This window comes from Aethalodelphis obliquidens, unplaced genomic scaffold, assembly GCF_003676395.1.
Source record: "Aethalodelphis obliquidens isolate GAN/ISIS:26980383/991018 unplaced genomic scaffold, ASM367639v1 scaffold2, whole genome shotgun sequence".
Lineage (NCBI taxonomy): Eukaryota > Metazoa > Chordata > Mammalia > Artiodactyla > Delphinidae > Aethalodelphis > Aethalodelphis obliquidens.
The window spans coordinates 1,936,796-1,950,043 of record NW_020837946.1 but is presented as its reverse complement, the minus strand read 5'-3'; the positions used below and the strand labels follow the sequence as shown (position 1 = coordinate 1,950,043).

At 58.9% G+C, this 13,248-nt stretch overlaps 1 protein-coding gene across 3 annotated transcripts in view; it reads right to left on the bottom strand.

The window, feature by feature from the left end:
* Positions 1 to 13,248, bottom strand: part of HDAC4 (histone deacetylase 4) — a 284,915-nt gene that overhangs the window by 25,954 nt on the left and 245,713 nt on the right. For all 3 annotated transcript variants that reach the window (XM_027116793.1, XM_027116797.1, XM_027116794.1), the window contains exons 18-23: positions 11,459 to 11,505; positions 7,530 to 7,637; positions 5,383 to 5,438; positions 4,065 to 4,152; positions 2,285 to 2,404; positions 1,461 to 1,558 (exon numbers count right to left, since the gene is read on the bottom strand). In XM_027116793.1, coding sequence (XP_026972594.1) covers positions 1,461 to 1,558; positions 2,285 to 2,404; positions 4,065 to 4,152; positions 5,383 to 5,438; positions 7,530 to 7,637; positions 11,459 to 11,505 — 517 coding nt within the window. The remainder of the gene's footprint in view (positions 1 to 1,460; positions 1,559 to 2,284; positions 2,405 to 4,064; positions 4,153 to 5,382; positions 5,439 to 7,529; positions 7,638 to 11,458; positions 11,506 to 13,248) is intronic.

The following is a 13,248-nucleotide window of genomic DNA, read 5'->3' as shown; positions in this document are numbered from 1 at the left end:
TCAAGAGGAAGAACAAACAACAAAATGAAACCACTGAGATCAGAGGAAAAAGCGGTCCAGGCGATGACCGGGGCAGGCCTTCTAAGGAGGTGATGGACTCCTATTTGCACAGACCAGCTTCATTGTCGAGCCGTTATTTCTATGAACTAAGCGGTTGGGGAAGAGGCCTCATGTCGGCCGAGCCACCCTTGGGGCCAGGCCTTTGCCTCACCAGACCCGGACACCCACCCGGAGGCCGGGGACCAGGACCCAGTTTCCAGATGAGGGAAGCAGACGCTGCGAGGGGTCACGTGACCCATGACCTCTGCTCCCCCCCCGCGCCCCAGCACGAGGTAGGGTCCTCGGCCAAACTTACGGGTGTGTCCTCTGCTGGAATCTCACCCGCCAGACACGACACACTTGTGCTTACACGCACACGTGCACACGCACCCACAGACACACACACACAACACAGGCGCACACGTGTCCACACAGAGGCGTGGGCATCACACATACACACACCACACACGCCTGCATGCAGGAAAGGAAGAGCACGTAGTCAAAGGGAAAAGGGAGAAAAGTCCTCTGGAAGCTTCATGGGATTCCAACGCCTGGTGCAGACACAGTGCTTTTAACAAAGACTGAAGGTCTGTCGGCTTCACCACCAAACAGAGCTCCCCTCCTCCCGAGGGCCCCTGGGACCCGCACTTGGGCAGGTGCTGACCCGCAGGCCACTTGCTCCTCCTCCAGCAGGAGAAGGAAACCTGTGCTCTGAGCACCCATTTCTGGCCACAGGAATCCCTTCAATCCGGCCCAGATCAAAGCAGAAATCACCATGTGACGACAAAGGCAAACACTGTGTTTTACAACATCACCCTGCAGCCGGAGTCTACCGGCCCCGCATAACGTGAAGGAACCGGGATGAATGGGGAGTCGTCTCTCGATTTTTATGTCGATAAAGGAGGGATATTTATTTCTGTTTCCCATTATCTCACAAAAGGTTTCGTGCAAGAAAAATTAGGAGATTATGAGCCCATTCAGATTCGAGCACCCGCTTTTCATTAACCTAACACTTTCTGACACCTTGCCTCGGTCTCCATCACTTTCTTACTGTTAAGACGCGAGACAGATTCCTGTTTTTCATTTAATGCACAAGACAGGAACACTGCAGACAGAAGGTGAGAAGACAGACTTGAAGATGCCACCTTTGGCTTAAAGAGCAAACTGGGAGAAGCCCCAGAGCCCGTTCCTCCAAAACACAGAGACAGAAAGGTTGGTCCCTGCAGGCGCATGCTCACGGCACTGAGGGCCCTGCCCGGGGACCGTGTCGGGCGGGGGGCGGGGGGCGGGTGGGGGGCTTGCTCACGACGGAAGATGAAGGTCAAAGGAAAACAGTAAACCCCGCAAGAGCTGGAGCCACCGTCGGGGAATTCCCGATTGTTCCTCAAATGCCCCATGGAGCAGGAAGCCAGGACTCTTACCTGAAGGCCGCCAAGTACTCTGCGTCTCCCATGGGGGGGTCAAGGCCGCCGGTGAAAGCCATGTTGACGTTGAAGCCCACGCCGGGCCCCGTGCCCACCTGCATGGGGGAGAGAGATGAGCGTCACAGACCATGACCCCGGCGGCCCTGCCGGTGCGCCCCTAGCCCGCCCGGGTCCCCAAGGCCCCGACACACTGCCTTCTACGATGGAGCATTTTCAGAGGCAGGGCCCCCATCCCCCTCCACGGGTGGAGCGTGTGGGGCTGCCCTGCCCAGGGGAGGGCCCAGCAATGTGCGCCCACAGGGCCCTGCGAGCAAGGCTGTCCTTCCCAACTTCCTTCCCAGAAGGAGATCCAGAGGCAGACGATCCTTTTTCCTTGGGTGGGATTCCCCACTGTCGGGGCCTCTTTGTTCAGAGTGTGGGGCTCTGCTGGGGCATCGGGGTGTCCCACAGGATCCTGACACTCCGGGACCCACTGTGTGGCACCGGACAGGCGAGAGGACGGCCCCCACCCAAGGGACAGGACGAAAGGCGTGGCTTGGAGATGCGTTGTGACTGCACACAGCAGCCTCTTCTGCAGGACAAGGGCACCCCACTCCCACCCGTTCATAAATCCTGCAGTCTGTTTGGATTAGAACCAGAATGCTCTCCTGTTTTCCATCTTTACTTGGAACAAGATAAAGCCCATGTGGGCACACGTGATGGAATCGAGGCTGACGGCTGCCCCCCATCCCCGCTGGGAGCCCTTGCTCTGCGTTGCAGGTGTGGCCACACCTGTTCTCACGCCCCCTCCAAGGCCCAGCACGGGATGGAGCCCCGCTCACCTCGTCAGGTGCCCCGCTGCCCGGGAAGAAGTTCCCGTCGTCGTAGCGGTGCAGCGAGATGTACAGCACGCTGGGGTCACTGTAGAAGGCCTGCTGGGTCCCGTTCCCATGGTGCACGTCCTGGAAGGGCGGGGGGTTGGTCAGGGGCGGGGGCTGACTCAGCGCAGGTGCCCTCAGGCCCTGGCTGATCAGCCCCGTAGCTCGGGGCCCTTGGGGCCCTGGGAAGAGAAGGAAGAGGCCCCAGGCGGCATCCTCCTCGCCGCGCGGCACCCCATGGGGCAGGTTTGGCGGGTGTCTCAGCCTCCCCGGAGGCCGCGACTTTCCAGGCAAAGTCATTCGATTAATTTCTTGTCACAGCCTGGCGGGTGAGGGCCGGGGAGGTCGCTGACCACGGCCGCTCACCTGCTCCGCACCGGACCCTGGGGTACACGGGAGACCGTCCCCGGGGTGGAGCGATGGGGGTGCCAGGGCCCAAACAGGAACGACGAACCGCTTCTCCAAATCACAGTGACCACGTGTTGAAACCACACAAGCGGGTGGCCCGCTGCATAGGGCGTGCACCCTTGAGGGCCTCACACGAGTCTGTGATTTTAAACCCCGGGGAACTGCTTAGAATCCTTACCCTATTTATGAGAGCTCTCTGTGCTCATTACAGAAAAGTGGAAGGACAGCTGCAAGTGAGGAACCAGCTGGATCCCACTGAGGCCCACCGCCGCCGAGGGGCGCACCCCAGGGCCTTGGCACTCACGCACCACTTGTGCGCTGTTCCACGTGACAGCGGAGCCCGTACACGCGGTTCTGCGACAGCACCAGACGGATCACCCACTTTCCGCAGTGCTTCAGGCACGCCCACCTTCTCCAGCACTCAGCTGTTATACGTGCCCAGCATCTCTGACTGCTCCACAAGGGGCGCTAAGGGAAGGCCCCCTGGGGCCAAGGCACCGGCTGTGTGAACACTGGGCTCCGCAGTCCACGCTGTGCGGCCGTGGCACCCAAGGGCCCCTTGACCAGTGCCCGCCGCCCGTAGCTTGGGGGTGTCCTGGGCTGTGTTTTGGTGTTTCTTTTCCCAAAGGAGGACTTCGCAGCATAAAAGATAATCCCACCCAATGTACCTGATCTTTTTAACTAGAAAAAATGATGAAATAAATCTTAAATACCAAAGAGAATGTTCCCCCTGCCCCCTCCATATACGGCTTAAAAAAGAAGAAAAACGTGAACACCTAGAATCCCCATGTCCAGCATAAGACTCCGTATACCTATTTTTGGAGTTCAGTTATCCTATAGCATTTTTCATAGAGTTTACCTTTGAGGCAGTGGGATTGTCAGATGTGGCCCCTCCCAAGGGAAAATGGGAAGGAGGTTAAACCAGTGTCAATTGGCTCCCCTCTGCAGAAGCAGGGAGGGCCTTTACACCGGGAGTGACAGTGATGCAAAGCTGCCGCTTGGCTGGGGAGGGCGGGCCACACCCTTGATCCCTGTCGAGGCCCAGGCTCCACCCCTTCCTGCACCCCCACCTCCCAGCGAGGTTTTGCAAGGATTGCCCTTCGGCTGCTGCCCTCGACCACAGGCCTATTTCTAGACCCTTCAGGAGCCGGGTTATTGGCAGGATCGGCTGGCTGGAGCTGTCAGACAGACTCCTAACAGGTTTGGGCTTTTACTTTCTGCATCTCTGAGGTAGTTTCCAGAAAGGTAAGGCCCCCAAATCCCATGGCCAGTGGAGATGGGAAAGCTCGTCTCCGCCTCCCACTGTCCGCGGGGGAGACAAGGACGGGCCACTCACCCAGTCCACCACGAGGGTCTTGGTCACACTCAACCTCTGCTGGAGAAGCTTGGCTGCGACAGCCACGGAATTGAAGTAGCAGAACCCCCTGGCAGGTGAGAATCAGGAGGAATAGAGACAAATTCCGGGCTCTGATTAGTTTTTATTCAACGTGCGATAGAACATTCTAGAATCCCACGAGGGTCTAAGAAGGCGGTTTGGAAACGTTAACTGATGCTGATCATTGACACACACACACACGGTCCCTGCGTGCAGGCCGCCAGCGCTCCCAGGGTGAGAGAGTCCATCTCACTTTATGCCCCCAGGACGTCTCCCAGAACACGCACTGACCGACCTGTCAGAGGCACCGAGGCCCACAGACACGGAAGTTACTCTTTTGACTTTCTCACTGCGCGTCTTTCCATAGTCTAAGATGTATAACAGTGATTCTAGAGGGTCTCTGAGAGAACGGGAAAAACGAGCTGAGAAAGTGAGTCAAGTAAAAATGAAAATCTCCTGAACCTGAATTTCCCTTTGCCTGAATCACCAAAGAAAATGAGAAGCCCGGGTGGGTCTGTTTTCGGGCTGTAGGCTGCCCGGCGGGAAGCCTCGCGTCCCAGCAGCCACCGCCTCTCTGGCCGCGCTGGCCCCAGGGCCGAACTGTGCGGTCTCTAAGTGCCTCCACGGACGTGTCCCTCCATATTCCATCTCGGTCCATCTGCGCCCACCCTTCAGAATATCTGACAGCTCAGAGTCGAATTAGAAAGGTGACCTCAGCGAAATGCTACAATCAGCGCCCGCCCCTCGGTCACGTGGACTGTTCCGGGCCAGGGAGTGACCGCACGGTGGTGACGACAGCTCCCTTTACGGTGAAGGGTCCCTTCCTGAAGCCCGGCCCCGACGCCCTCACTGGGGATTCGAGGCAGCCGAGGGCTCCGCCGCCCGTTGGCCAAAAGCCAGGCTCCCGGTCCAGCACTGCCCCCGCGCTTCCTGCCGTGAGCAGGTCAGCTGGAAGGCCACACGTGAGCAGACCTGAGGCCTGACTGTTAAAGCTCTAGAGCAAGGAAGCACCACGAGCACTCCTTCTGGGGCAGCTGAAGTTCCCTCTCCCAGGCCTGACAACGAGACGACTCCTCTGGACTCGCTTCTGCACACACGGCCTCCCATTCTGCACACCTCCACGCGCCGCCCCCTGCATCTCTTCACCGGGACCAACCCTAACCAACTCGAGCTGCACGTACAGTTACGCCCTGCTGGACCGGCCTCTCGGGGACCGTGCACGGGCAGGCTCGAGAATGCCTCAAGTCCCCTGCCCGAGAGTGACCGTGTGTGTACTTACATGGGCGTGCTCTCCTCCGCATGGTGTCCTGGGGGGCGGACCACGGCAAAGCCATTCTACGCGCGACACCAAAAAGGAGACATGGGGACAAAAGATTGGTTTCAGGTCAGTGAGGAAAGGCAGAGTGTGCGTGAGGACATGGTTTCCAGCTGCCTTGCGGGCGCACAGACGTAGGGAAGGATACAGGGCTGGCTGTGAGCACTTCAAAGACATCTAGGTCCCTTCTCTGAACGAGCCCTGCTGGTTATCACAAATTACTAAGATAAAAGGTGAGTCCGTCCCCGATTTTCTATCTTTGACAGCCTGCTGGCAAGGCTGGGAGCTGCTCAGCTGGGGAAGCAGGGTAGGAGTGGAAGGGGCACCGCGGCCCCCCTCTGATCGTAACCAGCCTCCCCAGGAAGCAGCTTGACGGGAGCCCTGGACGCAGATGAAACGGAGAAGGCTCGGCCGCTGCACAGATGCTGTGCCCTAGTTTGGCCTTAACGTGAATCTCTCTGCTGTCAGTGCAGCTCAGTTCCCAGGGGACTGAGCGAGGCAGAAAACAATCACTAACGCTTAGAAAGAAACTCTCAGAGGATGGAGAGGAGCTTCAGTCCCCACCCCTGCTTAGGACCCCTGAGTCACTTATGCTTTAAAAGAACCATCCGCAAACCATCCTGCAGCCACCATAATAAAAACGGTTTAGACCGGCACCCCGGGTCTCACAAGCGCAGGAAGCCGTGCGATCGAGGTCTGTAACAGAGACCCATGGGTCGCGGACCATGCTGACCGGGCGTGGGAAGTGTACCCAGCCGGCTGCAGAGACCAGCTCAGGGGGGGACGGGGGGGCACACTTAGTGGGAGCCCCGCCTCGGCACGCTTGGCGCTGCCAACTATCTCCCCTCTCCTGCACAGGACCCAGCGCTGCGGCTCTGCATGGGGACGTGGGCCCCAGGGGTCCCGTGCCCCGGGGGCCTTTGCATAGCAACCCCAAGGCTCTGTGCCCTTCCCGCGGAGCTGAGAGCTGACCGGCGGCGGGCAGCGATGGCGGGTGGCCTTCGGGTACGGTAGCAGGAGGAGGCCCGGGCACACACGTTTGCAGGGAAAAGGAAGCTCCGTGTCAGTGCCCCGAAGAAGCAGTAAAACTTATCAATTTCATTAAACCTCGACGTCTTTTTAACACCCGTGCAAAGAGGTGGGGAGGCGTGCAAATAACCCGCAGGGCTGTCACCTCAACGAAAACGACAGACAGTGGCTGTGTCAGGGGTGGGATTTGAGCTTTCCCGTGAAACCGAGAACTCTGGACAACTTGCATTCGGCCCAGCTCTTCCCAGCACTGAGACCTTCCTGATGAGATGGGTGGTGACATTCATGGTTTCAAAGATTGGTGGTGCTTTGGACGCCGTATAATAAAATGTGTCCAGATTTGGAAGACCTACGTGATCCAGTGAGTCCCTATTTCCAAACAACCACGCACTGTGCAAACGTCAGGATAAATGAGCGGCTCCACGTGCGAGGCCGACGGAATTTCTCGCACAGGAGGACAAGCTCGCTGATGCTGTTCTAGGGGCCACACTGCAACGCATCTTCAAGAAGCTGCCACTTGTTGAATTTTGGCAAAGCGTCAAAGAAGAATGCCCACATTATCTGGAAAAGCTATGAAAATACCCCCCCTTCCCCAGTTCTGCACCTGCGCGAGGCCAGATTTTCTTCGTGTGCTTCAACTAAAACAACACGTCACCAGACACGGAAGCAGAAGCAGGTGTGAGAGTCCAGCTGAGCGACTAGCTCTTATCATTATATTTAAATTAATAAATATTTTAAAAGCCCCCGTTTTAAACTCTAGTGAGTGGTCCAGGCTGATGACGCAACTCATAAAGACAAAAGCTCTTCGGGACTTTTCAGCCACTGTAAGAACGTAGCATGTTCCCGAGATCGAATTCTTTGAGAAATGCTGTATCATTACACGTGTTTTCACAAGCGTGGGAAAAGTCCCCTTGGGTTCAACAGTGATGACAGAGCTGGGTCCGCCCGTACTCCCCATCACAGCCACCAGGTGCCTGTCCAGAGGGGGAGCGAAGCGGGCGGGCTGTCCCTCCCCACCTCCTCCTACCCCCCCACCCCCGGGCTGTGTCCTCCCAGGACCCCTCCCGCTGGTCCGCACTGACCTTCAGTTCCCCTGTGGCCACCTTGAAGACCAGCTCCACCACGCAGCCCACGGCCAGGCGGGCTGCCCCTGACGAGTGGACCTCGTTCCATATGGTGTCACTGTCTACCTGTGAAGACATCAGGCCCGCAATAAGGCCGGCGTCCTTGGTCAGAGTCACCCCCCCATCGCGGCCGGGTGGCCGTGCAGCCGGGGGCCCCTGTGCTCTGCCTCTAAAACCAGAGCCTGCCATCTCTCCTTGACTAATTACAGAACGTACCCAGCTCACATTCGGGCTTTTTTTTTTGAAGACATGCCAAAAAATACTAAACAGAGAAAGAACAGTGCGTGCACCGAAAATAGCACGCCTGCGTTTTTACCCCTTTCTGAGGTGTCATTTCTTTTCTCAATTGCTCCAAAATACTCAATGCTAGGAGTCACGATGTCAAGGTTACCTAGTTCCCTTCTTTTTTTAACTGCAACTGCAGCTGAGTTACACTAACAATTAGCAAAAGCAAATGTGGCAAGTGTTAGAATTAGAGGTCCCTCCAAATTATGACTTTATTTCTTGCTGAACTGAAGGAGAAGCCCCGCGTGTTTGACAGGAGTCGTTAACAGGGACGGCACGTGGAAGGGTGAGGGGAGGAGAATCCAGGCTCTTGGACACACGCCAGGGGGCTCAGCCCAGGGGATAGCACACCTGCCCAGGTAGCTGTTCCCCTTCAAAGAGAAAAACCCGTGTGGGGCACAAACCTGTCAGGTAACGTGTTTGCGTGTTGGTTTATTTACTTACACGTTAGATATGTTTTTTAAACTCTAGCTAACGTGGGCAGGAAGGAAGACACAGACTTGACGAGTCGGTTCTGCGGAGGCTGAGTCTCCTGCGGGAGCCTGGGGGGCAGGGAGCAGGGGCCCCTGGCTCCAGGTCAAGGGCGCTGCCATCCCCAGGGCAGGGCAGCTGGTGCCTCGGCCGCACACACCTGGGACTCGCGTGCCCTTCCTGTGGGTGCCCGAGCCTAGAGAGGGTCTGGGAAGCTGTGAGGAATAAGCCCTTCCACCTGCAGCAGAGTCGGCCGGGCCTGGGTGAGACACTCCTTCCCACGGCAACCTCTTCCAAGCGCTGAACGCTCGGGGCCCCGGACACAGAGGCTGAGCCGCAGGTGAGGGCCCGGCACCCCCTCTCCGGCCCAGCCAGGGTCAGCGCCCAGGCCCCTGCCCACCTGACAAAGGCCCTGATCATTACGTGGTGCGGATGGATTTCTTTCAATGAAGTCTTGGGGCTTCATCTTCAAAGCGAGATGATTTAAAATACATTTACGAGCAGCTCGAGCTATTTCCTGAGGAGTGTTATTCCGTGCGGGCTCTTCTCTTCAATGACCAAACCTCTATGTTCTTTAAATAGCTTCCAAATGTCAGCAGAACGCTCTGCACTTAGCGTACTCTCCGCAGCATTAATATTCAACGTTCAAAGACCGGCTTCTGTTCTGAATAATACTGTGCTGTTATTCATTGAAGTAGCCACTCAACTAGAAGATTCTGGACCAGTTGCTTCAGCCGAAGAACCAATTCAATAAAACCAAAGCAAGAGCTGGCAGGAGGGTCCGACGGGTCGCCTGGGCCTCGCGAGAGGCCGCACCCCTGAGCACCAAAGCGGGTTTGGGCAAAACTACGCAGATTACTTCTCCTCCAAATGCAATGATTTGGGTTTCAGGCTAATAACCGGAGCCAGGTGGGGAAAGGGACTGACCCCCCGTGTGCCCTGAAGGATCTCTGTGCTCTGTTCTCTTCCCGCATGACCCCAGGGTCCACAAGGTCCTGGAACATCGTGTCCAGGGTGAGGGACAGACCCCCAGCCCCACTGCAGTGTCTCCAGAGAACCTGACAGCACTTTCCACTGCTTCGGGGTCTCAGCCCCCCAGCTTCTGGCCACCAGCTCCCCAGGGACCCACGTGGGATGGTCGGATTGGAGCCCCGAGTTCCAGAAGTACGAGGCGGCCCTGCTTGGGGCACCCACAAATACAGAAGCAGGAAACAAGGGAAAGAGCCACGGGCTACACTCCACAATCCCTCCAGCAAAGACGGAGACAAGGTGAAGACGGGGGTGGGGAGACCCCTTACAGAGATTTCAAGTGGACACTCGGGGTGGCCACTCTGAGTGGGCCGCGGACCTTAGAAGCCATGGCACTCGGGGTCCCCAGGGCCTACCAGGGCAGGGCTGGGAGGGAAATGCAATAATCAGGAGGTGAGCAAAACAGAAGTTTCTCTTATTTGGCTTGGGAAAAAAAGGTAAAACCATTTAAAAGCTCCATTACAGAACCTAGATGTTAATTCAAGCAGCTTCGGGGGAAGCAACGCACCCTCTCCGTCCCTGCTTCACCAGCCGACCTGCACCCTCCCAGCCACACCTGGGCCCCTGGGGTCTCCTCTGCTTCCCTGACAACACCCCGGGGGGCTGGCCCCCAGCTCTGGAAGGAGATCCAGAGGCCCAAGAGGGCTGCAGCTGCACCAGCGACATGGCGAGTCCACGCTGAGCCAGGCGGGAGGGCGGGCACTGCGATTCTCTGCCCTCCTATTGGGGCAGTTATAGAAAACAACTGAAAGGGAACGATCCCTTGAGGCGCCCTATGGTTCACACTTCCCACTAATTATTCTGATGGACTCCTCTCTCGACCGGGTTCGACTTGGCGAGATTTTCCACGTCTCCGTGTTCCAGAGGATGTGGAGGTGGGCGCTGGTAGCCTGCTGGGGGCTGGATGTGGACTTCACACCGGGGAGGGGCCACCTGGCTCAAGGCCCCAGGCCCAGTCCCCATTGCGCTTTCATTTGCCAATTATAAATCCTGCCTCGCAGGGCGTGCTGCTGCAGGGCAGTGCAAAGCCAAGCCTTTTCAAGTCTGGCCAAAAATTCGCCCCGCACTAAGAGATTGCAGCCTCTTTACAGTACAAAATGCAATAACTCTAGGAGGCCCTGGTGGTGGTATGAACAAACGCCGTTTATGCTCGTTCTGACGGGGTAATTTTCAAAGCAGCGATTTTTGTAAAGACTCAGGAAGAAAACAATTTTGTTTCATTTCCATAACGGAATCCAGACCCCGAGCTTCACCCCGCGCTGTCGTTACGCTCACGTTCGGCTGAAGCGCGCTTCCAGCCGAGATGCCTTTGTCGTCCACTAGGTCCTCCGGCCTCTCTGTGACCGAGACCGGCTGCAGCGCTTCCCGGGCTGGGGAGCTCCACGGCTAGCAGACTGGCCAGGAGGGGGCTGGTTCTTGCCCTCACCCTCCCTCATCCAGAAGGCAGCGGGGGGCGGGGGGACAGCCCCTCCTGATGGAAGGAGCAGCTCTGGCTGCGGAGACCTGGCCTCCGCTGTGCTGAGGTAGGGGTGGGTGCCCAGAGCGGTCCTGCGCCCCCATCCCGGGCAGGGAAAGCCCAAGTTAAATCAAGATGCTGGTTCTCCTGCGTGTCTACCTGCCCAGGTCTGCTCAAGAGCTCCATCTCCCGGAGAAGCAGCTCTACCCCCCTCACGCGGCCCAGAAACCTCATGCCCATGGTCAGAGCTGCCCTTGGGGCTTCGGGTTGGAGCTCGGATACGGGATCAACACACACCCCGTGAGGTGACGGATTCACGACCTGAGCCGGGACGAGTGGACTGTTGCTCGGTGGGTCAGACGAGACAGACCCACACACCAGATCCCGTTTCCTAAAGCCAGCCGTGGTGCCAGACGACCTTCCCCGGAGGAAGGTGCCCCAGACCCGCCATCAAAACGCTCACAGGCTCACAGGGCCTTTGAAGCCACACGTGTGAGCGGTGGGGCAGCCCCGCCCAGCAGGCCCTGTTTATGGAAAACACCTGGTAACAATTACCTGCTCTGCGGAGAGCAAGGCCGCGATTTCTGTGACCACCAGGACCCTGAGAACAAACAGGACATTATTTACACATTAAAGAAATACTTACCCCAACACCACCGCAGGGCAGCCTGACAAACACCGATGTTAGCGAGCCTGCAGGGAGAAGGAGAGCCGAGGTCAGGTGGGCAGGGTCACCCAGCGCCCCAGCCTGCAGGGGGCACGGCCGGGCGGTGCCGCAACGGCGCTCTGACGCTTGTGGAAGATGCACAGTGCGTCCCACGCACGCAGCGGCAAACGGTCCTCAAAGGTACCACTGTACCACCGTGTGGCCGGGGGTGGGTCCTGGGCTGAGCGGGCCCAGCCCCTGCGGAGCCCTTGCATTCTCCACGGCAACAGCCCACTCCTCACGGGGTGGGGAGACCACACGGAAGCTTCTGCTTCCAGCCCGAGCTGTGCACCTGGCAGGGAACCACCCTGAGCTCCCTGCCCCCGACACTGGCTCTCAGTTCTGAGCTCTGGCCGCCCTCCCCAGCTGTGAGCAAGAGAAAGAGGCCTGGGGTTAACCCCCCGGGGTGAGCTCTTTAGACACGAGGGGTCTTTGGGGATATGACAGCAGCCCCCTCCCCATGTACAAGTGTTCCAAGGTCACTGGGACGGTGCACAGCTACGAAACCACACAGCCTTGAACCTGGCCGTCTAGGAAGGCCTGCCCGGGGCCCACGCTGCAGACACAGGCCCCGTCCCACGAGGCTCAGGCCTGCCTCGGTGACAAGAACGGGACCTGTCTTCTTCCTCAGTGTGATCCGGGTGCTGGTTGATGACTCGCCTAAAACCTGCCTGTCATGCAGGACCAGAGGGCGGCACAGCTGCCCAGCGCCCCCTCCCCGGGCTGGCGGAGTGTGAAGCCCAGGCTCCAGCTGGCCAACCCCCCTTCAGGAGCTGCCCCCATCCGGGAGAGACTCTCTGTGCAGCCGGGCGCCCCTGCCCCGCTTCCACCTCGCTCCCACTGCGACCCCCAGGCCTTTCCTGGCAGGTTCCACAGCCCAGCTTGGGAGTCTGCTTTCTGGACCTGGCAGAGCCGGGCCCGGTGCTGGGAGGGCTCACTCCCAACACTGCCCTCTCCCCAACCCGAGCACCAGCTCTGCTTGGGTGGCCATGAGCTGCTCCCGGGGCCCCAGGAAGAAAGCAGGCCTTGGGTCACAGGGTCCGGATGGCTCACCAGGGGAGCAGCCCTGGTGAGGTCTGTGCCCGCCTCATCCCGGCTCCTGGCCTGGACCACACACTGTGGACCCTCCCCGTCATGCCCCACCCCCTCCGAGATGCCCGGACGGTGGGTCCTGCCCCGGGCCTGCCCTGCCTGCGCCCACGGCTCTCCTCCAGGCCACGCCCCCCCAGCCGCCTGCATCCCCGTCTTCTGACTGTGGTTCCCCTGCTGTGCCTTCTGACATCAGTTAAACTGATCCTCGCGGAGCCACGCAGCCTCTGGCCCCATCCCCGTGAGGCTGGGGGCATGCCTGCCTTCTCCTTGTGCCACGACTGCAGGGGAATCGGCGGGTGCGCAGGTGGGTGGAGGGGCCGGCGGGCAGGGAAGTGATGTCCAAGGAGAGCAGCCCTGGGAGGGGCTTGCCAGGCCTGCCTGAGCCCCCCGTGGGCGGTGCTGGGGCCGGAGGGACAGGGTGGGCTGCAGTGCATGGCGGGGGGCGGGGGAGAGGGGAGCCGGCACCACGCTGTCCTGCCACAAATTCACCCGATGGCCTGAATCAGGGAGGGCGGCACCAGCCCCCCGTGCCCCCATTGGCCCTGCCCTTGACACGCGGCAGTGGCTCTAGGTGACCACGGGCTGGGAATGGCTTCAAGATGGTTCTCGTAACACTAACTATTCCAGCACACAGGAAC